This window comes from Sinohyriopsis cumingii, unplaced genomic scaffold (assembly GCF_028554795.1).
Source record: "Sinohyriopsis cumingii isolate HCF-2022 unplaced genomic scaffold, ASM2855479v2 utg000622l, whole genome shotgun sequence".
Taxonomy (NCBI): domain Eukaryota; kingdom Metazoa; phylum Mollusca; class Bivalvia; order Unionida; family Unionidae; genus Sinohyriopsis; species Sinohyriopsis cumingii.
Genome location: NW_028315918.1, coordinates 6,634,299 through 6,660,145, shown reverse-complemented (window position 1 = coordinate 6,660,145; position 25,847 = coordinate 6,634,299). Strand labels below are relative to the sequence as shown.

The 25,847-nt window shown below is 34.0% G+C and overlaps 1 protein-coding gene across 1 annotated transcript in view; it reads left to right on the top strand.

Moving 5' to 3' along the window:
• LOC149773737 (uncharacterized) overlaps positions 1-23,736 on the top strand; it is a 28,431-nt gene extending 4,695 nt beyond the window's left edge. The window contains exons 2-5 of the mRNA XM_089946187.1: positions 4,571-4,608; positions 7,305-7,498; positions 14,490-14,600; positions 18,389-23,736. Coding sequence (XP_089802313.1) covers positions 4,571-4,608; positions 7,305-7,498; positions 14,490-14,600; positions 18,389-19,330 — 1,285 coding nt within the window. The 3' untranslated portion in view covers positions 19,331-23,736. The remainder of the gene's footprint in view (positions 1-4,570; positions 4,609-7,304; positions 7,499-14,489; positions 14,601-18,388) is intronic.
• The last annotated feature ends 2,111 nt before the right edge of the window (positions 23,737-25,847 follow it).

Sequence of the window (25,847 nt, the reverse complement as noted above, 5' to 3'; positions counted from 1 at the left end):
GGACTTGCCATAATATTAGCATTGTCAAAACTATATCTGATACAATCTGATCACAAGACACATGACATTTGGGACTTGTCATAACATTAGCATTGTCCAAGCTGTATCTGATGCAATCTTATCACAAGACACATCACATTTGGGACTTGCCATAACATTAGCATTGTCCAAACTGTATCTGATGCAATCTTGTCACAAGACACATCACATTTGGGACTTGCCATAACATTAGCAATGTCCAAGCTCCATCTGATAGAATCTTATCACAAGACACATCACATTTGGGACTTGCCATTAGACTGAAAGAGATGGCTTATTTTACAGTTTAATGTGGGCCTTACATGTACTACAGCAGTAATAATTGCTTCCTAATTGCCTTTGAAAATGAATCTCAGTTGAGCAGTATTTGGACATGATTTTATATATGGACTAAAATCCGACTTCAGAGAAACATTGCCACTGTTTACAAACTTGTCAATAATCTTTAATGTACCAGTAGATGGAATAAACATTCTCATTCAAGGCAGTGATCTTTAATAATGTTTGTTCTCCTACATAAATCTGGTATCCCTTTGAAATAACCAGTAAATAATTAAAAGTGTGCACAAAATGAAATGAACCATAACTCCTCTGAAATAAAAATTAATTCCAGATCTCTAAAACGCTTGATCAGGATGAATTCCAAATCCTTATTTCATTCAATACAAGACAAATCACTTAAAGTTAAGTGCTGTATACTATTTGTGTTAAGTTGAATCAGATATTCTTCAAATTCTCGAGGGCTTAATGTGCTGAATCTATGGTGCATTAATTCAGTATATTTTCTTACAATTTAATAAATTTCTGGACATGAAGTGGCTTAAACAGTGAAGGAGTGGGATGAAAAACAATAGATGTACATTGTATTAAATGTATACAGTGCACATTTATAGGCTGGAATGTTTTTTTAAGTGATGGGCAGTCCTGGATATTATCTCCTGTTTGTTTCCAACATCAAAAAGCGGTGGTACAAGTTCTCTTTCTGAAGTGATTTGTAAAGTTTCACTTCAAGCCAGAATTTTCACGTGACTCAGTATGGTGTTGTATACCTCGTTGGGGGATGCCTGAAGTTGCTTGAGGCTTTATAGCTAGGATTATGCTACCATGCTGTTAAACTCAGTACATAAATACTCAAAAGCAGTTTGTAGAAAAAGGGTTTAAAAGCATTTTAAAATGAGTAATATTAAATGTAGGTTTTTAAAACCAAGTTTTGGCACCAAGTTATTTGATTTCAGCATAAAGTTATGCATCCAAAATTTGGGGGTTACTTTATGGTGCTTTACAAGAAACTCAGAGAGGAAATTTATAGTTTTACAAACAATTTTAACCTACAGCAGAGTGTCAGCATTATGGCAATTCAAGGGAACTTAGTTGCTTACTTTTACATCTTGTTAGGGTCCAAAAAAGATTGTTAAATAATGTTTTAAAATAATAAAGACAGAAAACTTAGTTTTGCAAAATGCATATACTGTACTTCATAATAGTGAAAGATTTATAGATCTATACTGACATTCTTAGGAATCATTTGAACAAATTTTGTTTTTCTAATTATGTTTCTAGATGGTGGAAAAAATGTTTTTGTTTTAAAAATTTATATATATATATATATATATATATATATATATATATATATATATATATGTAATAGGACTGGTCGGCCTGGTGTCAGGATAGTGTGACTGTGTGACTGGGTGGGACATCACACTACATGTTAATGTTCTCTCATCAGAAAAAAATAACTTTATTTCTCATCAAATGAGATTTTGCCTATATTTAATTATTGTTTTGACAAATAGTTATGGTAAACTTAAAATGCCCTAACATGTTTAAGAATATTACCTCAACAATTTCATATTCATCAGGTAGATATTGTTTTAATAGTATATATCTGAATTTGTAACTATGGTAATATACATATTTAATTTCAGTTTCTGTTTATGTCTATTTTACATGCACCAACATTCAAAACTTGCTTGAATTTTTTCTGTTTGATATTTGTAATGTGACAGTTTTATGCAATTTGGCCAGATGTATTTATAAAGAGACCAAACATGGTAAACATTGCAATGTGGAAAATCCTCCCTATATGTGTATCAGTTTGCATATTGGAATATTAAAATAAAGACTGTCTTTTAGAATTTTGCAGTTTTAGGTTACTACATTTGTTTGAGAAAATATGATCAAGTTTTTTCGGAATAATACTGTACGACCTGTGGGAGTGATTATACTGAAAAAACTCGTTAATATTTTCCCATACAGAATCTGTCTTCATTAATTTTACTTTGTCAAAATGCATGATTCTGACAATTTAATTTAATGTTGATGGATAGAGAAATGAGCATATATTGAATTGGAATATTGAACTGAATAATATTATGTATAATTTTGCCTATTGGAATATTGATCTGAATAATGTCATTTATAATTTTACATACTGGAATATGGAACTGAATAATAACATGTATAATTTTGCATACTGGAATATGGAACTGAATAATATCATGTATAATATTGCATACTGGAATATGGAACTGAATAATATCATGTATAATTTTGCCTATTTGGAATATTGAACTGAATAATATCATTTATAATTTTACATATTGGAATATGGAACTGAATAATATCATGTATAATTTTGCATACTGGAATATGGAACTGAATAATATCATGTATAATTTTGCATACTGGAATATGGAACTGAATAATATCATGTATAGTTTTGCATACTGGAATATGGAACTGAATAATATCATGTATAATTTTGCCTATTTGGAATATTGAACTGAATAATATCATTTATAATTTTACATATTGGAATATTGAACTGAATAATATCATTTATAATTTTACATATTGGAATATGGAACTGAATAATATCATGTATAATTTTGCATACTGGAATATGGAACTGAATAATATCATGTATAATTTTGCATACTGGAATATGGAACTGAATAATATCGTGTATATTTTTCCCTACTGGAATATTGAACTGGATACTCTTGTACAAATGGATTAACTAACCTAATGTGTTGAAAAATTATAATTGTACAATAATATAAACATGTATGTGTTTATCTGAATGAAGATTTTATTTTATTTGATGAAATTGTTATCGTATATTCAGGAGTATTTTCAAGACCTTTATGTCTTGTAGGTGAAATTCTTGAAAGCTTATGTTCTGTTAATATGAGAAACAAGTGGACAGTAAGTTTGGAATGCAAGAACTTGCTGATTTGTCATTATTCACAGTGGCAAATCCTATAGCAATAACAATATATTTTTGTTGTAAGACCTCCTCCCTTCCATCTTTGAACACCCCAGTGTTAATTTTAGTAAATGATCTGTTACAAAGAACAATTTCCATTTACTTATTCAGTTTATTATAGTGGGGGAGTACTGTATTTGCATTCATGCCAGCTGCAGGTAATTTTGTAGCTTCGAATATTGATTTGTATTACATAACCATGGATTAATGCTGAGATGAATGTAAAGTTTTATGAGCCATAAACTTCATATCATCTGACATGAAACGGAGGTTAGTAAGATGCACTTACTGTTTCTTAAAACTTAATATTGATAGCAATGAAACCGAGGTCAATAAAATCTGTCTACCGTTTATTAAAATTTCATATTTACAACAATAATGTCATGTAATGTGCACAGGTATATTTCGTAGAAAAGGTTGAAATTCAGCTTGCTATAAAATATAGGGAAAATAGTTATTGAGTTTCATGACATCTTTATGCCATGCAAAGTAAGTGATGTCACAACCCGGTATGAATGACTTTTGTTTTTCTTGGATTTAACATGTCTTTTAATACATTATTGTCTGTATCATTACGAATAAATGGGAGCTACAGTAACTGCCTTTCCAAGGATACACAGTGGAAGCTGACCTGGTCTGGTTTGGTATCAAACCCATGATCCTTGGATTACAAGTCCAGTGATAGGCCAGCTTAACCTAATTTGATGTCCCCGTAATAAGGCTACTTTTCATTACATATTTGAATGTCGTGCTAGGATGTCATTGCCTTTGACAATACTTCATCTTTGTAATGCTGTCAATGGGAAGCTTAAAGTACTATATATACTCTTATAAGAGGAGTCCATCTGCACTGTATAGACCCAAATCTGCCTGTGCATAATGCACTGGCAGATCTTGGTCTATGCAGTTTGTTTGGAGTAATCAGGAGACCAAACAACATTGACCCTAATCTGCAGGTGCATTACACTATTGCACATCAGGATCTTTGTTGTTTGCAGTTTGACTCATCTTGCAGTATATACAGTATACCACCTCATAATGAGACCACCTTATAAATGGGATTCATGACCATATCTGCCTTAGGACAGGAACTGTTATACTGAATGATCTTATAGTGAGGGAATGCTGTAGTACTCTCACCCAAATGGTTCCACCAAATATCACAATACTATGTCAGTAGGACAAGTAGACGTACATATTGAGTTTTGCATTTTTTCTCATTGCTATCAGGTTTTAAATTTGAATTTATTCTGTTTTCAGTGGAGAGACCTCCTACAACAGAAAGGCAATCATTCAAGGTATCAAGCATTCTCAATTATCATAAATATATATTCTCATAAAAGTCGGGGCAAACAACAAAGAACCTGATCTGCCAAAGCATAATGTGCCTGCAGATCAGGGTCTATGTTGTTTATTCTACTGATTACTCCAACAAACTGTACAGAATTGGATCTGATGGTGCATTATGTATCATCAGATCAGGGTCTGTGCAGTTTGGACAGTTTTACCCTTAGGGTGAATTACACTATTAGTCAGCTGTGTGATTGATCAGTCATCATAAATAGCAGTGACAGATGCAGATGATGTTCAGTTGACCCCACTATACTCCTGACATAAGGTGGAGGATATGATGTTTTGATATCTGTCCATCTGTTTTGGTTTCTGGATAATAACTTTTCTTGTTCATTTACAGTTAATGGATTTTGTAGACATCTTGCACTTGAGATAAGGATAAATCCAATTAATTTCAGTGTCCAAAAGTCAAGGTCATTCTGACTGAAAAAGAACAATGTTGTATATAGGTTATACAGTGCTGTGCATTTTCAACAGGGTTGTGTGTGTGTGTGTGTGTATACACACACACACACACACATATATATATATATATATATATATATATATATATATATATATATATATATATATATATATATATACAGTCACATAGCTTGAATTGTGTTGATTAGCAGAGCTTTGTAAACATCTTGCGTATCCTGGCTTCATAATTTTTTTTTCTGGCTCCTATCCAGATAAAATACACAATAAGTTGTTGTTGTAGGGTTTAATGCCATTTTTCAGCACCCAATAGGCTATTCATGGCGGCCAGTATTAATGGTGGAGGAAAAACCTGGGAAATCCCCGGACAGAACCACCAACCCTTGAGATGCTACTGGCAAGCTTTATCACATACCCACATTGGCCAAATCCAAGGCTCAAACCCATGCAGACAGAGGTGAGATGGCAGTGATCCGTAACGGAGAGTGCTTTAGACCACTCATTCACTCGGGGCCTCCTACACAATAAGTGTGATGTCATCTATAGGCATCAGTGATGCTAACTTTGTGTAAATTTTTTGGTGTACAAACGCATAACTCAAAAGAAGGTAAGGTATAAATTTATTGGAACTGTTCTTTCATGGCAGCTTGTTAACTCACAGTAGTTATGGACTAATATAGTTGAAAGATAATAATGTATCAGTACATTGTCAAACAATATATTTTATACTTAATGCTGCACTGCTACTTTTCTAACCTGGACCCATAGTTTTCAGAAGACAGAAAGTCCATCACAAGCCTACAGAGAGCTCTGATTTAGGTCATGTCAATAATACAAAACAAGGAATGAATGTGATTGAATGTCGTTAGTCAGAATTACAACCTTATCATAATTCCACATTTAAAGGTATCATTCACATCCCTGTGTAATACAGACACTGCCGCATCAATCTGAAATCGGAAACAACTGTGAATATTTGATAATTGGGGGTGGTGTCATTTTATTATGCTCTGACAAGGACCAATAACTACAAGCTTAGTCATGAATATATACTGCATTGTAATATTTTATGGAATTAAAGTTACCAAAGCATATATTTGTGTCCCTGAAGCATGAATTTAAGCATGTGCACCTGGTTAAATGTTTAAGCCAAAAATTATAATTTGAAATCATAAATTCATTGTAGATGTAGACCAGGTTCATGATAATAAACATATTGACGTGACTATATTCTACTTACATTTAGTATATGGTTTGTAGAACTTTGAAATTCCATGAATTTAAGATGTTGTCTTGAAAAGTCACTGAATTTTGAAAAGTTTCTTAAAATCCTTGAAAAGTTGTTGAAATTTGAAAATTTGGTTAAAATTTCTGAAAAGTGGTTGAATTGCTGAAATAATGTTGAAATTTTCCAAAATCTCCTTGAATTTTTCTGATATAAAAAGTTTAAACTAGAAAATTGTAATTCTTTTTGAATTCATAATATTTTTTAAAACTCATTTTCCTAATAAAATGGAGTAAGATTGGGAGGATCAGATAATACATACAACCTATAATAACCTTATAGTGTGAAGGTGATACAGCCTATATTAACCTTATAGTGTGAAGAAGGTGATACAATTATAATAACCTTATAGTGTGAAGAAGGTGATACAGTTATAATAACCTTATAGTGTGAAGAAGGTGATACAATTATAATAACCTTATAGTGTGAAGAAGGTGATACAATTATAATGACCTTATAGTGTGAAGAAGGTGATGGGTTGTTATGACATGAAGTAGCACCCGTTTGCAGTAATGGTACACTAATTAATTACTTGTCTTTTGTCCTTTTATATCTCATTATTTAGTGATACAAAACATATAAAAATACTCCTTGAAAACTTATGGAAGTCTTGGAAAACAACTATATTAGATTGTATGAGCAATGTACCAGTGTCTTTATTTAGCTTAAAATTTTGATTCTTAGTTTGATTATTGCATTCAAGGATTCACACAATATTCTTTGTCAAGTTTTCTGCTAATAAATTAATATCAAAAAGAACAAAAACAATAAAATTATACTTATTTAACTCTAGGGTTTGTAATGTTAAAGGTCTTGGTAACCTACAATGTAATCATTTGATGTGAAAATTTCTGCAATAGTATCATTGTGGTATAATTATATGGATTCATTTGTCAAACCTCTAGTTCACGGTTTGAATTATCTCTCTTTCAGGTCAGACTGATATCCCATTGTCAGGTATTGGAGTTGAACAGGCTCGGCTTGCAGGACATCATCTACAAAATGAACGCTTCACGCATGTCTTTTCAAGCGACTTGTTGCGTGCCAGCCAAACAGCTCAGGTTATTATGGAGGGGAATAAAGTGAGCCACTGCTCCATCAAGTATGATAAAAGACTCAGAGAAAGGGTATGGCTACTGACAAGTGTTTAGTTTTATTTTTAGGTTGTTGCTGAAATACCTTTTTATGCTCTTCATAATGCTAGATTTTAATGTTATACATAAAATCATCAAAATGCATATGCTTCATGATTCTAGTTAAACATTTTGTCGAATTAAAAAGCTTGTTCTCCGGTAAAATTTACTTGAATAAAATTCCTAAAACTTAACCATTAAAATTAATGAAAAGCTAGATTGTTCAGAATTATAAACATTGTTACTTCCTTTGACTAACCTGGTTTCTTGGTATATCTGATGTATTTAAAATGAGCACACCAGCTTCTCACGGAATTGTATTAATGGTCATTTCAAGTGAAACATGATGGATTTTGTGCATATTAGGGTGGCCATAGTTTGGGATCTAAAACACAAAAAGGTTAGTTTTCCTTATTTTAAGATTTCTGCATGGAGAAAGAACAGGAAAGTAAGACTCTTCTGACCATGATGTGTCAGACCAGGAAGCATTAGAAAGACATTTACCAGTTGGTCCTAGCGCTTGATTTGTTTCCAAGCATTTTACAGAATATCAGATCATCACAAATCCTTCAAAACTTCAGGTGACAAAAATGATTTAGACCTGTTATTGAGGCAACCATGCATGGGGGGAAATGATCGAGATAAAGAGATCAAAGATAAAAATAGACTGATATTGAAAATTGAATTGTCCTCTTTTATAGGGTGTTAAAAATTGAATTGCAAATAAGTGACAGGTAGAATATGGCAAAATATGTTTGGAGATAAGGAGTTACATTTAAAGAAGGTGGTATCCCTTTTGTACCATTTCAAAGAGCTGCAGTTTATTTTTAAAGAGTTATTGTTAGTTCTATTGATTTATTCAGCTTATGGAACATAATTTTGGATGATGTTTTGAGTAATTGTTCGAATGTTAACATTTCATAATGAACTGATATTTTGTAGGGATTATCAGTTATTTATCAGCATGTGTAATCTAATAACTATACCACTTTTTCTGTATACTGATCCAGGCTAGTCTTGTTTTCGTTCACTTTATCAGAATGAAGGATTATGAGGCATTCTCCTACCCGTGATGATGAGATATAGGTCTTTTGAATAGACTTGGTTTCACTATGATGTAGGCCTTTACCTTTTCATATATTTTTATATCAGAAGGTGAGATATCTTTAATAGTATATGTATATTTTCTGTCCATTCATTCACGCTTCATCAGATTTTTGTTCAAGTTTTCTTAGAGGTAATATCTTTCTGTTTGATTCCGTAGAATATAATTATAATTGCCCTTAACTGTATCCCAGGTAAAAAAAAACAGTTAGCTTAAATATTTTTTAAATATGTGGCATCACATTTTCAGTAAGTGACCGTTTTTAGATATTTATTGCCACAAGTGAAAGTTATAACAAGCTGAACTAAGTAGCTTGCTTAAGGGTACTTCAAAACGGCTGGTCAGCACTGAGGTTTGAACCATCTACAAGTTGGATGCTGTCAGCAGCAAGGTTAAATATTATGATCGCGTGAGGCAGTTGTTTAATTGTTTTGGTGGGTAGTCAACGATTACTTTAGTTTTGGATCTTGTATTATCTACTGTTGCCATGGAGTACATGTGTTATGATGGGATATAAACTGTTTCTAGGTCTTTGTCTGTCAAAGATCATGTCACACTTTTGGTTGCTGAAAGTATTTTGTTTAGCTCACCTGGCTGTATGACCAAGTGGTCATGTGGTAAGTCCTATGTCAGCAATTGCTTATTACCACTCTGGAATCCATTATCCTCATCATTGAATGTGGGCTTGTATCATCAAAATCTTAGAAGAGTGAGATCCATGCATATTAATGAAGAGCTCTTGAATCTGATTGGCTAAACTTTTTATCTTATTAAACTCAGAATATTTGCATATGTCACTGTGAGCTCAGACAAGTTCAGTATTGAGCAAGTTTATTAAAAAAGTGATCTTGGATTTTATTGGCTGAGCTTGTTAACATTCAGAAGGCCATGTTTCTGATCCAGGTACGATCAGGCTTGGAATATGTACTTATATCATTATGATCATGGATGAGTCCGATGATAACTGAGATCCACTTTTACTAGTGAGGTAATCTTGCATCAGATTGACTGACCTTGCTACCACTATGGAAACCATATTTCTGATGAGGTTTTGAACAGATTTGGAACATTCAGTTATATCATTAAGGTCAATAATGAGTGAGATCCACCCTATTAATACAGTAGTCTTGTATCTGATTGCTAAGTTTGTTACCACTGGAAGTCATATTATGATCCAATTTTGAACATGCTTTAGATATGGGCTTATGCAATCAGGATTTTGGTTGAGTTCATTGGAGAGTGAGATCCACATTTGTTACTGAGGCTTACTTGTATCTGATTGGCTCACCTTGTTACCAGTTTGGAAGCCAGATTTCTGGTCCATCCAGTGTTAATCATTTGTAATATATATGCTTATATCATCTTGATCAGGGATGAATTCGAGTACAGGTGAGGTTCATGAATACTAATGAGGTGATCCTGCATCTGATTGGATGAGCTTGTTACCGCTTTAGTAATGATTTCATTTGATCATATTGGGAAAATATGCTGGTAATCATAAAAAGTTGAATAAGTTCAGTAATGAGAGATGCATCCACACCAATGGGTTATCTTGGATCTGCTTGCTTGTTGCACATGCATGACATGTGTGTATAAAAATAGTAATGTGTTAGGAACTACTTTATAAAGAAATCATGTACACTCGTGTAGTAAACTTTAGGTTTAAGTTTATTAGATTTGTTTGAACAATTGTGAGAGATGCAGATTGAAAATACCATTCTGATCATTTAAATAGTTATGTCGGAGAAATGTTCATAACATTTTGTACATAGAATGGTTCAGATTATTACCAGTCCTATCTGGGGTATATACAAATAGAGAAAAGCTTGCTGAGGGCAAGGGTTATCGGATATCTGTCATATATGTACCATTTTATAGGTGAAAGTACTACATTTGTGGAAAGAGGGTTTTGGTAGAAAAGTAAGGGCCTCAGAGCCAATAAGCCAAGACAACCAAGAATTCTTATTCCCATTGTCTGACTGAATTGTGACACACCAGCTGCTTTGCAATTTTCCATGTTAACTTTTTTGATACAGTGTTTCGGAATTAGGCTAGAGATAAATGCCATATATGTCATAACATAGCTGGGGGAGCAAGTGACCAGTCATGAACATTTCTTCTTTAGCTGGTAATAAAAAGGGCTAAAACTATACTTACATTTTTGAATCTTGAATTTAATCAAATGTACTTTCTTTGTTCTGCAAATCTGAATTACATGAGCTATGTCGTGGGTTCAAAAGCTTGATTACACATTTTGGAATTGTACTGTAATTTTGACTACATCCCAAGTGCAAGAACATTCTCCTTACTGCACTCAAAATTAAATGAAGATGATATTTCATGGTGTCTTTTGAATAATTAGAATTGAGAGATTTCATATATTTCCAACATTATGATTCCAAGCATTCAGTGACAGGACAGAAACACACATGCAGCCAAGTTAAGACATGTCTCTCCCTGCTCAAATCACAGACATGTATTTTGTGTGGAATTGACACAGATAATAGATCCAAGTCCAGCGGAATTGAGTAGAATCAACCAAAAACAAAAAAATCCACCCATTCCAGACCAACTGGAAAAGCTGTTGACATGCACATTTATTCACAATGACTCACAGTGACTCTGAATGCCAGTTTTAAGTAAACCAAAAGACACAATTCTTTTAGAAAGTGATATCAAACTGACTAAGTTCAAATTTTGTTTCTCAGAGTTATGTGCGCATAACTATTCGTATTGTGTATTGGTGAATCTGATCTTTTGTATTTATTTTAAAATACAGTATAAAGTCAGTTACTTTGTTTCTTTTAGTGTATTTGTTTTTAAAAATTATGTCTTAGGTTGAATAAGAAAATGAGTATATAATAAAAAGGTTAATGTATTTGTATTGGAAAATATTAACTCGTTTTGTTGGTTTTATACTTCACTCCACAAAGTCGTGCAATATCCATTTGAAAAACGCGTTCATGTTTTTCCATACAGATGTAGTAATCTATAAATCTTGCATCTGATTGGTTGTGCTTGCTACCATTCTGAAAGCCATATTTGTGATGCGATTTGATAAAACTTGGAATATATGCTCATATCATAAGGACTGTGGACACTTTCAGTATTGGGTGAGATCAGTGGGACGAACTTGCATCTGATTGGCTGAACTTATGACTTCTTCAGAATTTATGATTCTGATCTGATTTTGATCAAAATTGGAATTAGGGTTCATATGAGGATAAAAGTTAGTAGGATCCACACATGTTAATCAGCTGATCTTGCATATATCTGATTGGCTGAGCTTCATATCCTGTAGTATCACAAATATTACTGGCTTTTGTTGTTGCACAGAATCACGAAAAATTAGCCACATATGATAAAAGAAGCCCCCTCTCCTTTCTGTTTGCTGTTTTATTCTTTGAGATCAACAAAGTAAATTGATAAATCAACGTTATTTCAGTAATCTGGTTAAATGTTTTTGCTGTTACATGTGACCGTTTTATTTTCACCCTTAAAGAAAGAAAGAGTTATAAAGCATTTTATAGTGTTTCAGTGCACATGTATTAATATGTAGTATATAATAAGTGACATTCACATTATTCTTCTTAACAAAAAGTTGTACAAATACAGGTAATATAAAATAGAAATAAGTACTTGGTCATTAACAGATCGATCTTACACAGCCAGTATGAACTAAGTCAACTTGAGCAACATTCAGAAACATCCTGCCAATTTTTGGGGATTATGGACTGAGTTGGAATACTCCACCCAACTGTAAGCAGCATCAACCCATTGTGCACCAGCAGATGAGAATCAGTTACACTCGGAACACCACCTTGAATTTGATTGTAATAATATGTATAATGTCATAGCCATTGTGTCTACTTGAACACTTTATGCCAAGAAGATACTTTAATGAGAACTGGTTGTGATATGTTAACAGTGTTACACATAGATCCCAAAGACAGGGAACACTATATTCCCCACCCTCCAACTTTGGGAAAATGCAACATTTTAGGAGGACCAAGGAAAACAGTAGTACAAAATGCACTATTAGTGCCAACAAAAAAAATGGTCTTGTTTGATTCAACTGTTTTGCCACCTTAACTTTATGGGTTCCATTGTTCTATCATATATTTCTTGGGCTTTTTCATTTTGTTAAACATTTTATCATGTGCTCAAGTAATTTATGAAACCTAAACATATTTTAACCTGAAATTACCTGCACCATGGAATTTTGTATCTTGCTTTCATTGAATTTCAGGGTACACCTATTATCTACCTGCATCTATTGTAAAAATTTCACGTGTTCTAAATTACTTTTCAAACTAATAAATCAGTAATTAAATGACATCTGTGTATTTGCATAAATTTGGTCTCTTTTATCATAATTTTAACCTCAAAATATATTAAACATTCTTTGGCATTACAGGAATTAAACATCAAACACTTTGCATTGCAGCATGGCCAACTGCAAGAAACCTTGAATGTTTCGCTGTAAAAAAATATAGATATTTATTGCCATCATACAGTTGATATCATCTTTCACAACTTTGACCATTGCTTACGCCTGCATAGACATGCAGATCTGTGTTAAACAGTTCACAGTTGGAGGTGCATTATACAATGGCAGATCCGAGATACATTGATCACTGTTGGAAGCACATGTTATAGTTGTAGATCTGTTTTACACAGTTTACTGTAGGAAGTACATTATGCAGGGGCAGATCTGGGTTACACTGTACACACATGGAAGCACATTATGAAGTGGCAGATCTGGATTACATTGTACACAGATGGAGGCACATTATGTAGGGGCAGATCTGGATTACACTGTACACAGATGGAGGCATATTATACAGAGGCAGATCTAGATTACACTGTACACAGATGGAGGCACATTAGAAAGGGGCAGATCTGGATTACACTGTACACAGATGGAGGCATATTATGCAGGGGCAGATCTGGATTACACTGTACACAGATGGAGGCACATTATGCAGGGGCAGATCTGGATTACACTGTACACAGATGGAGGCACATTATGTAATGGTTGATCTTGGTTACATGGTACACAGATGGAAGTACATTATGCAGGGGCAGATCTGGGTTAAACTGTATGCAGATGGAAGCATATTATGAAGTGGCAGATCTGGGTTACGCTGTACACAGATGGAAGTACATTATGCAGAGGCTGATCTGGGTTACACAGTTCACTATTTGGAAGCATATTATGAAGTGGCAGATCTGGGTTACACCGTACACATTTGGAAGTACATTATGCAGAGGCTGATCTGGGTTACACTGTACACAGATGGAAGTACATTATGCAGAGGCTGATCTGGGTTACACAGTTCACTATTTGGAAGCATATTATGAAGTGGCAGATCTGGGTTACACTGGAAACAGATGGAAGCCCATTATGCAGCAACAGTTACACAGTTCACTATAGAAAGTACATTATGCAGGGGCAGATCTGGGTTACATGTTTCACTGTTGGCAGCATATTACATATGGTTGTATCTAGACTAGATTAACTGGTTATTGACAGGTTCTGTGTCCGTAGTTACAGAACTCTAAGTACAAGGATAGAACTGAGACTTGATACTGCAAAAATCATCCTTTAAAACGTAATGTCAATTTTCATTTTGTGATTGGTCAGAACAAAATTCCTTTTGCTTGCAAAATTGCTCATCTTTATTTAGAATGGAAACCTTTGCAACAGTGATAGTGGCATCACAATATTGATTACAATCTTTGCATAAAGTAGGCTTTTCTGATTGTTATTCCCAGGCTGAGTTTATAATGTTTATATCAGTCAACAATGAAAAAGGCTGTATTACATTTTGTTTCATATTTTGAAGTTACTTAATTTCTGTGCCTCTTTCTCCACAGAAATTTGGATCAGCAGAGGGAAAATCCAGTAAGGATCTTGTGGCAGCTGCAAAGAAAGCAAGAAAGAAATTGGTTGACTACACTCCTGTTGGGGCAGAAACAATAGAACAGGTTTGTACACTTCCATTAAGGTGTAATCGATAGTACAGCTATGCACTCTCATTGGAGCAGAATCAGTAGAGCAGGTTTGTACATTATATAAATGGTTTACTAGAGATGTGAGAAAAAAAATCTTATTCCATTTGATGCATAGAAAACATGAACAACGTGTCAAATCTCCTTATTTGGGTACGTTGTAATAGTATCTGTCAGGGTGCCTTCACACATCCAGTGGAATTGTGTCTGTAAGAGTGCTTTCAGACATCAAGTGGAATAGCATTTGTCAGGTTGCTTTCATGCATCTTGTGGAATAATGTCTGTGAAAGTGCTCCCACACATCAAATGGTATAATGACTGTCAGGGTGCTTTCACACAGCCAGTGGAATGGTGTCTGTCAGAGAGTGCTTTCACACAGCCAGTGGAATTGTGTCTGTCAGAGAGTGCTTTCACACAGCCAGTGGAATAGTATCTGGCAGGGTGCTTTCACACATCCAGTTGAATAGTATTTGCCAGTGTGCTTTCACACAGCCTGTGGAATATTGTCTGTCAGAGTGCTTTCACACAGCCAGTGGAATGGTATCTGTCAGGGTGCTTTCACGCAGCCATTGGAATGGTGTCTCTCAGAGAGTGCTTTCACACAGCCAGTAGAATAGTATCTGACAGGGTGCTTTCACGCATCCAGTGGAATAGTATGTCAGGGTGCTTTCACACATCAAGTTTAAGTGTCTGTTGGGATGCTTTCACATATCCAGTGGGCTATTGTTTCCAGGGTGCTTTCACACATCCAGTTTGATGCAGAAAACCTGAATAATAGGTCAAATCTGTCTGTTTTGGGGAACTTTCTTCCCGAAGCCAATGAACCACCTCCATCACATTCTCAAGGAACATTAACTATACAATATGCCCTGAAATTAAAACTTAACCCTTTGCAGCCTGCTTGTATTGACTGTACTCCAACCTATATACCAAAAAATTCTAAATTTTATATGAATACACAGTACAAAAATTAACCTTTTAAAATGCCAAAAGACTTTTTCTGAAACACCTCCCTGGATTTTTAAACATTGAAGAGTACTTTTTAAGCTACATGATGGAAACAAATCTTGAGACAAATCTTCCATTTTTATCAACTCCTGTAAGAGTCTTCTCTCAGAATTTAAGAACTCCACATAAACTTACTTTGATGGATCAAAGGATGAGAAAAAGGCTGCATGGCCTTCATTAATAGAAATCACACTGCAAAAGTTCACTTGCCAGAAGGCACATCAATATTTTCAGCAGAAAAGGGAATAGACCTTGCCTGGAAATATATCGAAACCAAACATATTTTAAACTTTGTCATCTCCAATTCACTCAGTAAAATAAAACCCAGCTGTTACCATAGTAAAGGTTGAGCTACTAAAATAGCCTTATCTCTGCAACCATCTGGTTTTGGAATACAATACATTGATTTTAAACCTGGTATAAAAAGTCCTTATATTATAAGTAGCAGGCATCATGGAATGGTGTTGTGAGTAACAAGTTCCATGTGATCAAACCAACCCTAGGTGATTGGCCTCCTTCCTACAGAACTATTCATAAGAGTGAGGTAGTCATTGAAAGAATTAGAATTAGTCATAAGTATATAACCCACTCCTACATATTAAAAGGTGAAGAACATCCTGAGTGCATTTTTGCAATGACCCCTTCACTGTGACACACTTTATGATAAAGATTTTTCAGTCTCCCGCTTAAACGTTATTATTACTACAATGTTTAACACATGAAGGAATTTTTTATGTGGTAAATATATCTTGTAGTTTAAATTTCTTGAAGGAAGTTAACATTTATTCAGAAATTTAGCTTGTATGCAGTCCTAATTAAATTGTGTATTTTCAATTAACATTTGTACTGTTTAATCACCCTGTATTTTTTTAAATCATCTTGTTACCCTTTACAAAGAACATTTACTTCACACGTTGATCAGGAACCATCATTTATAGTTCCACCATATCATTGTTGTGTATTTTACTTTTATCGCTCCTTGATGATAAACCTTTTTGATTTTTATTTTCTTGTATAATTTGTTTGGGCGCTTTATAGCCTTATAGTGCCAGTATGTCATAAAATCCACAATCATATGCCTATTTTTGGTGCAGTGGAATAGTGTATGTAAGGGCAAATTCGCACACTTTGTGAAATAGTTCATCTGGGTGCATTCACACATCCATTAGAGTAGAGTCAGGGTGCTTTCACACATCCATGGAATAGTGTCTGTCAAGGTGCTTTCACATATCCAGTGGAATAGCATCAGGTGCTTTGACAGATCCAGTGGAATAGGGTCTGTTCTGATGCATTCACACATCCTTTGTAATAGTGTCTGTTAGGGTGTTTTCACACATCCAGTGGAATAGCATTTGTCAGTGTGCTTTTACATGTTCATTGGAATAGTTTTTGTCAAGGTACTTTCATACATCCGTTTTCGTGCATAAAATATGAAGGATAGGTACTATGTGCCTGTTTTGTGTACAGTGGAGTAGTGTCTGTCAGAGTGCTTACACACATTCAGTTTTGTGCAGAAAAAAGGGAGAAGATATGTGATGCATAAATTTATGATTGTCACTGGATTAAGAAAAAGGATCAACCCTTATATGATGCAAGCCTCCAGAGAGAATATCGTGCAAGAAGACCCTTCTCACTGAAGGCTTTTAAGTTTGCAGGGACTGGTGCAGACGCAACATAGTCCCTTGGAATGCTTCAGTCATTCATTTGGTAATGTTTTCTCTAGCTTTTCAAGGAAAGATGGTTGGCCCCTATTAATGTCGGAATATTGCTTTTTGATTTCTGACACATTCAGCCGTCATTGTGGAGTGAATATGTACTGACAGGGACCTTCATATGCTCATGAGATTACAGCTATCTCAGTGAGTCTTGTGTTTAAATTCGGCGTTTTGATATAAGATATATAATAGGAACCTATGGATGGAAAGCAGTCAGCTTTCTCAGTTTTCATCTCTGAGATCTAATGTCATAGACACATGGATGGAATGTTATGGGTCCAGCCATCACAGACAAGATAACCATCAGACCCATTTGAGGTTTGCACAATATCCTCATGGACATGAATTTGACACTTTTGCAGGATTCAGTGAAAGCTATTTGCCTTGGTAAGAAAAGTCACTCTTTCCTTCCTTATCAGTGTATTGTTGTCACATGTTACACGAATGTAATTTGTGCTGTCTTCATATTAGGAGAGCTATGTATTGTTTTTGTAGTGAATTCAACCATTCCTCTCTTGGGATGATAATGGTAGAGTTTGGATGTTCGTGCATTTCCTTCTTCTATGACCAATTCTCCTAACATTGGTGTCATTTGTGAATGTATTTGACAAAAAAAGTAAACTTGTAGTAAATAATCATTCTTCAAGAACACTTAACTTTTTAATCAGTCATTGCTTCCCATGCAAATACGAGCATTCTTGTTGATGTATCACTCAGCTTACACTGGTAAAGAGGCAGTTGATGTGTAACCAACTTGTGGTGATAAGGGAAGGTATTTGGTAAGAGTTTCTTCCCTTTATTTAGTAATCAATTATGGAAAGATGAAAGTTTGTCTTTCTGGGGTTGCTTGATTCAAGAGGTAGCAGGGCTTATATCCTAGCATTCATGTGATCTTGTAAGTATTCTCCTAGAAACATGATTTACTAAACAATCTACATTTGATCTCGATGAAATAAGGATTCTTTAGATATTAACATCATTCTCCAATTATCATTGCATTTTGCATTTTAAGGCTCTGACTTCAGTTTGCTTAACTTCCAGGTAAGAGAGAGAGTGGAATCCTTCTTCAGCGACCTGATAAAACTATTTCTTAGTTCTAGTGAGATGGAGGATACTTCCTATACACCTGGAACAATAAAACGGCGCCATGGGGGTAGCCTCGGACGTAACAGTGGGCCAAACAAAAGACAAGAAATCAGTCGCAGAAGTCAGTCCTTTTGTGTGCCTGGAAACATTGAGAACATAATGAATGAAATTAACCGTCAAGTGGATTTGGCAGAGAATGAAATAAGCTGTAATGAAGAACTTGATTCCTTTGGCAGCAGTTCACACAATTTTCCAGGTGTATCTGAAAATGATGACAGACACAAAGATCAGGATAATTTTGTGGCGGAACAACTTTCTCTGAGCACAAGTGAAAAATCCAAAGATCAGCAAGATGACAAAGCTAATCATAAAATAATGTTCATTAATGGTGATGATCTCTCTACAAATGGAGATGTTTCAGATGATGATATTGATGATTCAGGCATGCAAGATTCTATGCATTTGAACAATATCCAAGTCTTCCAGATGCCGGAAAAGGACAACAGAGATGCTAACAAAATACTGTCCCATAGCTGTCCCAATGTGTCCCTATCTCCGCTAATGTCCCACAGGCTTCCCAGTGTCTCCAGCATCAGCTCAGGGCGTAACAGTAGCTTTGATGATGGTGAATCATTTCCCCTCACTGTGGCTGACATACTAGTTGTCAGTCATGGTGGCTTTATGAAGGAACTAATTCATTATTTTGTAGACAAGCTAGGATGCAAGTTGCCTGGGGGTAAATGCAATTATTTGCAAGTGTGTCCCAATGCTAGTATTTCAAAATTCAATATTAATGTGGATGAGTTTACGGGAAGACCCTCTCTCACATGTTTGATCATTCATAACAAAGATCATTTAGCAGGACTTGGTGTAAGTGAAGCTGAGGGAAAGTTATAGCATCATGTTTCTTTTAATAAAATGTTAGGTATCTTTTTGTGTGTTTTTCATTTTGTCTTTGATGTTAATGTAGGTAGCCAATATGTGGGATTAAAGCTATCTTATTTGGTTGGGAAAGATAGATTTCTTGTCACCACATGTTGGCAATCTCTTGTCATTATCTCTTTAGTATTATCTTATTTTAGTTAAGAGGTAATGTTACAGATTTAATTATTTAATCATTTATCCATATATAAGTAATGGCAACTGGATTACTCTTGGATACATATGTATTATAACATGTAATAATTTTGAGGAAATAAATGTTTCAGATGGGATAGTATATAGGATCTTTGTGACAGTCAGTTTGTCCATCCAGCACACAATCTCATCAATGCATCTAGTCTTGTAATTTTTGATAGATTGCCATGAAATTTGGCAAGTTTTTGGTCATCACCTGAAGATCTGCATATCAACAAGTCACTGTTCTTCCTACAGTTTGATAAGAGTTATTGTCTTTTATAACTTGCACCTGAATAAAGCGAAATCTTGTGTATAATCTCACATTTATTAATGCATTGCCATGAAATTTGTTAATGTTCTGGTCATCGTCTGAGGATGTGCATGTCAACAATTCATTTATCCACAAGTTTTCATTTGAGTTATTGCCCTTTCTGCTTTATAGTTGAGTGTTTGACACAGTCTTGTTAACTAGTCCTGCAGTTTTTGGTAAATTGGCATGAAATTTAGTAAATGTTACAGTTACCACCTGAAGATGTGCATATCAACAAATCACCATGTTCCCAACATTTTGATAAGAGTTGTTGCCCCTTTTGACTTAAGGCTGAATGCAGTGTATACAGAATCTTGTGAATGCAACTAGCCTCTGATTTAGTTAGATGACCATAAAACTTGGGAAGAATTGTAATTGTATCTGAAAATGCTCCTTCAACAACTTGCTGTGGTCCTGCTATTTTTGTGTAGAGACAACATATCCCTCAGTTTTGGGTGGCTCACACTCAGAGCATTGTACATGTTTTGGCCATCATCTGATTGTATGCATAACACTATGCCACAATTTCTGTTGGAGTTATTGCTTATTTTGACTTGGAGCTGGATGTCAGGTATGATAGAATCTTCTTGAAGCTTTTAATGGATTGCCATGAAATGTGATGCCATCATCTGAAGATTTTCTTATTGACAAATCACTGTGCTCACTGAATTATTGCCTTTTATTTGTAGGACAGAAGCAACTTGTATGGCAGTATTTGATGGATTGCTGTGAAACTTGGTACATATCCTTGCCATCATTTAAAGATGCATCTATTAACAAATCTGTGCACTCCTATGATTTATGTAAGAGTAATTGCCCTTTAGGGACTTTCACCTGGAGGAAGTTTATGACCGAATTTTGTGAATGCAACTACTCTTGCAGTTTTTCTTGTTGATTGATGTAAAACATATGGTCATTAACAAAAAATATTATGTTGACATATCATTATGCTTGAACTTTTTTAACTGTAGACTCATCTCCATCATGAGGTAGGGGTGAGAAGCAGAAGAGGTGGGAAAATATTTGCATGATAAATTTGCTTAGCATTCTTATTCTTCAATACTGGTAATATGGCATTGAAAGAAAGATAGTGTAATGCAGTTAAGGATAGATCAGAATTCAAGAATTTGAGACATGGTGTGATATAATTTAAAGTTTTAAGGAGATATGTTTATATTATTTGTAAGTCTTATATTTAGTTATTATGCTGTCTTTGTAAGAGGAAATTACATAAATGTATTGCCAATTATTGTTTGTAAGTATAGTCTTACTTTGTTTATATAGTAGATTGCAACAATAACTAAGAAAATTACAACTTTGCATAAAATGATACCTAATTTTTCCAACACTGGTAAAATTTTATTGGCAAAATGAGTAGTATTAAGAATAGAATATTTACAGTTGAATATGAAATTTTCAGATGTATATTTTTCTTGTTTCTTGTTGTTATTTTATAAATCTTTATCCCAGCCAGCAATGCTTAAACTAGACGAGCAGGTATTGGCATAGGCTTCAACTTGGCATCGTTGTTGTAATAACATAGATCTATTGGTATTAGTCCCACTAATGAAACCTGATTGGTGAACTGATTGTAGATGAGGAGTACTAGTTACTGCTGGCAAGTATGTCACAGGAACATTGTTGGAAGCTTTTGTAATTTAAGTTTTCACATTTAAATCTTATTTATTTAATACTGTTGTATGCTCATTAATTGCTTTTGATGAATAAATGCTATTAAAAACAATTAGGTCACAGTGGCCTACTTTTTATAATCTTATGATTATATCATGTAAGTTGCTGCATATAGCTCCATTTCAACAACAGTGTTTGGAAGGGCATGAAACTTTATGTTTGCATTTTTCTTGAGGATGTTTAGTCACATTTATAAATGATTGGTTGCAGTGATCTGCATTTATTGTTGTAGTAAATATGCCAAGTTTTCATCTAATGCATTGGTAATGGCAGGTGAGCTGTTGCAATCTTCTGAATTCTTGCTTGAATGATAATGAATGTTCAAGGAATTGTTGCAGATTGCATATGAAAAGCTCTATTACTGGAATTTCTGTTTTAATAAGCCGCATATATGTAATAGACATTGCAAAATACTGAATGATATTTTGCTTTATTATAATTTTTGTGAAATTTAAAGTCACTAAAAATTGAAGGACAGCATACTAAGCATGAATAAGTGCTTTATATATATATATATATATATATATATATATATATATATATATATATATATATATATATATATATATATAATGAATTTAGTATCAATCTGCCAATCATATTTTAGTTATGTCCATTAAATAATTTTTATTTTCCTTGAGACGATTTTATTTCTGACAGGATGTTGTGTGTTAATTCATCATATTGCACTGTCATGACTTTGTTCATATTATCACATATATTTGATGGTGTCATGTGGATAAATTCTCAATGTCATTTTTTTGCACAAAGTTTTTAGGTTAAAAATAAGTTTAATAATTTAGACAACTTATAAGATTGATCTCTGCTTCATATCAGTCAATTTGAGGTTTACTGGTTCATATTGAGTCAATATGATGTTTACTGGTGGATAAAACTTCATTTTCAGCTCAACAAAAGACATTAATTGTATTATATAAATAATTCACTTTCTTTGAGGGACAAAGATTGATAAATCTTCTTTTACTGAGAATAAATGTTAGCCATCAAAACAGTATGAAAATCTACTAAATGATGTAAATAATTGAGCCTATTAGTAAAGTTAGCATATGTTTTCATTTGAATTCCATATAATTTTCAAGAGTTATCTCTCTTTGCCCATTTAATAAATTTAGTAATCTTGACTGCAGCAGTTCCCAACCTTAGGTCGTATCTCAAATCAGGTCATGTGAGCAGGGGATCTCATTAAGGTTGCAAAGGGTCATCAGAAGAAATCATATCATGAGGGTCTGGAGGTCCTGTTGGTGGTCAGTTTAAGGTTGCAACAAAACATAAAACCAGTTGGGAACCACTGCTCTGTTGTATGATCTACAAGATATGTAGATCTCTTTCAGTTTTTCTTTTTTTGAATGTTGAACACAAGCTGTAAACAAAATTTCAGATGAAGAAAAACATATTCTCATCCATAAAACTGAATTTATGAAATAACATCCACATACAGTAATACTTTGGTAACTCCGACTTGGACAGATTTAATCCATATCACTGATAAAGCTTTCTCTTGTCCGCAGCTTCAAAAACTTGGGCTTTCTGAAAACTAGTAACACAATTTTGAGCACACAGTGTTTCAAGTGTTTTAAGTTGAGCTCAGCTATAAAGTGTACTTACTGACCATGAGCATAATGCTAAAAGTTAATATCACAAATATGTAGATTTGTAAAGAGTTTGTGAAAGTTGAACGATTCCTTTGATGTCAAGATATATTGTTAAAAAAAAGTACATTGTAATAGTCAGTCTATACAGTATCCTTCCAAATTATGCTGTGTTAATTAAATGGTCAGTTATTTGCTGAGTGTTTCTTTTGCTGCATCTTCCTGCAGATAACCTATGTGGAAATTCTATGTGCTCTTTATTTTATTAGAATCTCAATTAGAATTTATTAATAATTGCCCTCAGATTATTTGATTGTTATACTGTGTTAAATTTTTTGTAAAGTGAATGTTGTATAATACATTGACAAATGCTGTTAACTTATTAAAACAAATACTGCCATACATTTTTTGCAGCTAATACAATTGCAAATACCTGTGTATGATTATGTAGCTTCGTTTGATGAAGTAATTTTGTCTATTCTATTAGTACTGATATTTGACTGTAAATTGTACAGTTCCTATGAGGGTGATTTAGTTGTTTATCATAATTCAATAAATTCTTGGTGCATTTAGCTCTGTACTTTATGGATGTATTAAGTCCTTCCCATTTTGATGCCTCCACTGCTGCGGGGACATCTTTGAATTAGTCCTACCTGTTTGAACGCAAGACACTTGCTTGCAAGATTGTGCAAAAGCCTCATAATGTAAAGAAATTAAATTTGACATGCATATTTGCATTCATAAGGAAATGAGCTGATTAGATTGTTTGATCATAATGGCAGATTTTCATTGTTTAGCAATCCCATACTAGGTAGTGGAGAGTTGTGGTACTGAAGCTGGCATCCGAGTCAGTATCAGGCTGTCCTCCCATGTCAAAAGCATCTCATTTATTTCTCCTTCCCCCCTGTCCTTGGTCCTAGACAACAGTTTTGGAGTGGGATTCATGGCAACTGTCCCATGGGGAGGGGGCTAAGATGGTTACTGTGTACTTACATGGCTTTTGTTTTTGTGGTCCTTTTAACATTATATGGTATATCTAGCAGAGGAAATGGGACTTAAATATCTTTTTAAGGCACACACTGAGGAAGTTAACCTCTGGCTGGTCTGGATGAGTGTCAGTCCTGTGACTTTTACATTTTCAGAACTCGTCCAAATGAGCTACATTGACTCTCTGTATCCTAATATTTTACATTATTGTCCATTGTTGGTTAAGTTTTACATTTAGCTCATGACTCCATAGGTGTTTTACTCCTGTGTATATAATGCTGTATCTGAGATCCTGCTACTTTGTGAGAGAATGCATTTTGTTAGGAACTATATCTTTGTCACAAAATGAAGTCACTTTGACATATTTTTGCTTCACTTTCTTCTTTAATATTTTATGTTCAGCTGTATCTTTTAGTATAAATAATCAGCATTTATGTTAAAATTTCAGATTGGCTTTAAGACTTGTGTTTTGGTAGGAATGCATTCTGGCGGTCAGTACCTGAAGATTCAGTATGGTAAACTTACTTTTGGTGTTAACAGTATTATGTTTTTTATTTACCTAAGCGGAATACAGTATAGACAGAATCACTGGGGGAAAAACCTATTATTCATTTTAACTGAGTTAACTACCCCATCCCCAGTTGCTAGTGGAGATTATGATAACACAAAAAAAAAGAAATTGTGACCATTGTTTGCAGCGAATCAGAATTAGAAGTTCAGTTTTTTGTATTTGTATATAATGAATAAAAAGAAAAAATCTAGGATTGTAAACTTTCCTTGTCACAAAGTCATATTGTGTTCGGAGGGCATTTATTTTTGGTAACTAAACTTCCAAGTCCTGTGTTCTTGGAGCTATGTTCTCTGGGTGTGTGTGTGACACACAGCTGGCTCTGTTTCTTTTCACAGTTGAGATTTGATTGTATATTTTCATCAGTAAAAATCCCATATGACATATTCCCTAGGGAAATTTTATGCTTGAGTGTTGAACATAGTTGACCTTTTTCAGGAATTGGATTCATCCATAAAGGTTCAGACAAATTGAACTACAATACGTAGAATTTTGATTGAACGGCTGACACCAAAAATTGGCTTTTTTTTTTTTTGGTTTTTATTATTAGGAATGAAATTATTTCTTCACTTATGTACTCAAATACTTCTTTCTTTTTTCCATTGTGTTAATTTGAAAATGGTCAATGTAGCTCAGTTTTGTTTTCATTCAGGAAGAGAGGTTGACATTTACAAAGGTTTTTTAAAATAATTTTTCAGATGCTAAAGATAACTAATTCAAATGAGAGTATATTCATAAATGACTAGATTCTAAATGTCAGAAGTCGAAAATAACAATGAAAGACAAGGGAAAATTAGTTAAGGACTGCAGTAATAAGAGTTTATTGGGTGTTTTTCTGTGTTTATTGTGTTATAAACTGTCAGTTGCCAAAATAGATTTCTTAATGTCCTTGAGCATAATGTAAATTTTGTGATTCAATGACTTTAACTTTATGAAATGACAAATACTGAACAAACTTTACATTTTTAATGGTACTAGACTTGTACAACAAAAGATCTACATTTGACATTTTGTTGGCTTATGTTAAGCACATGTATTGTGTTAGGTCATGATTACATAGGTTTATTTGTGTACTCTTTATAGACTATCCTAGTTACAACCACAACATTTTATGAGGGGACACATCTT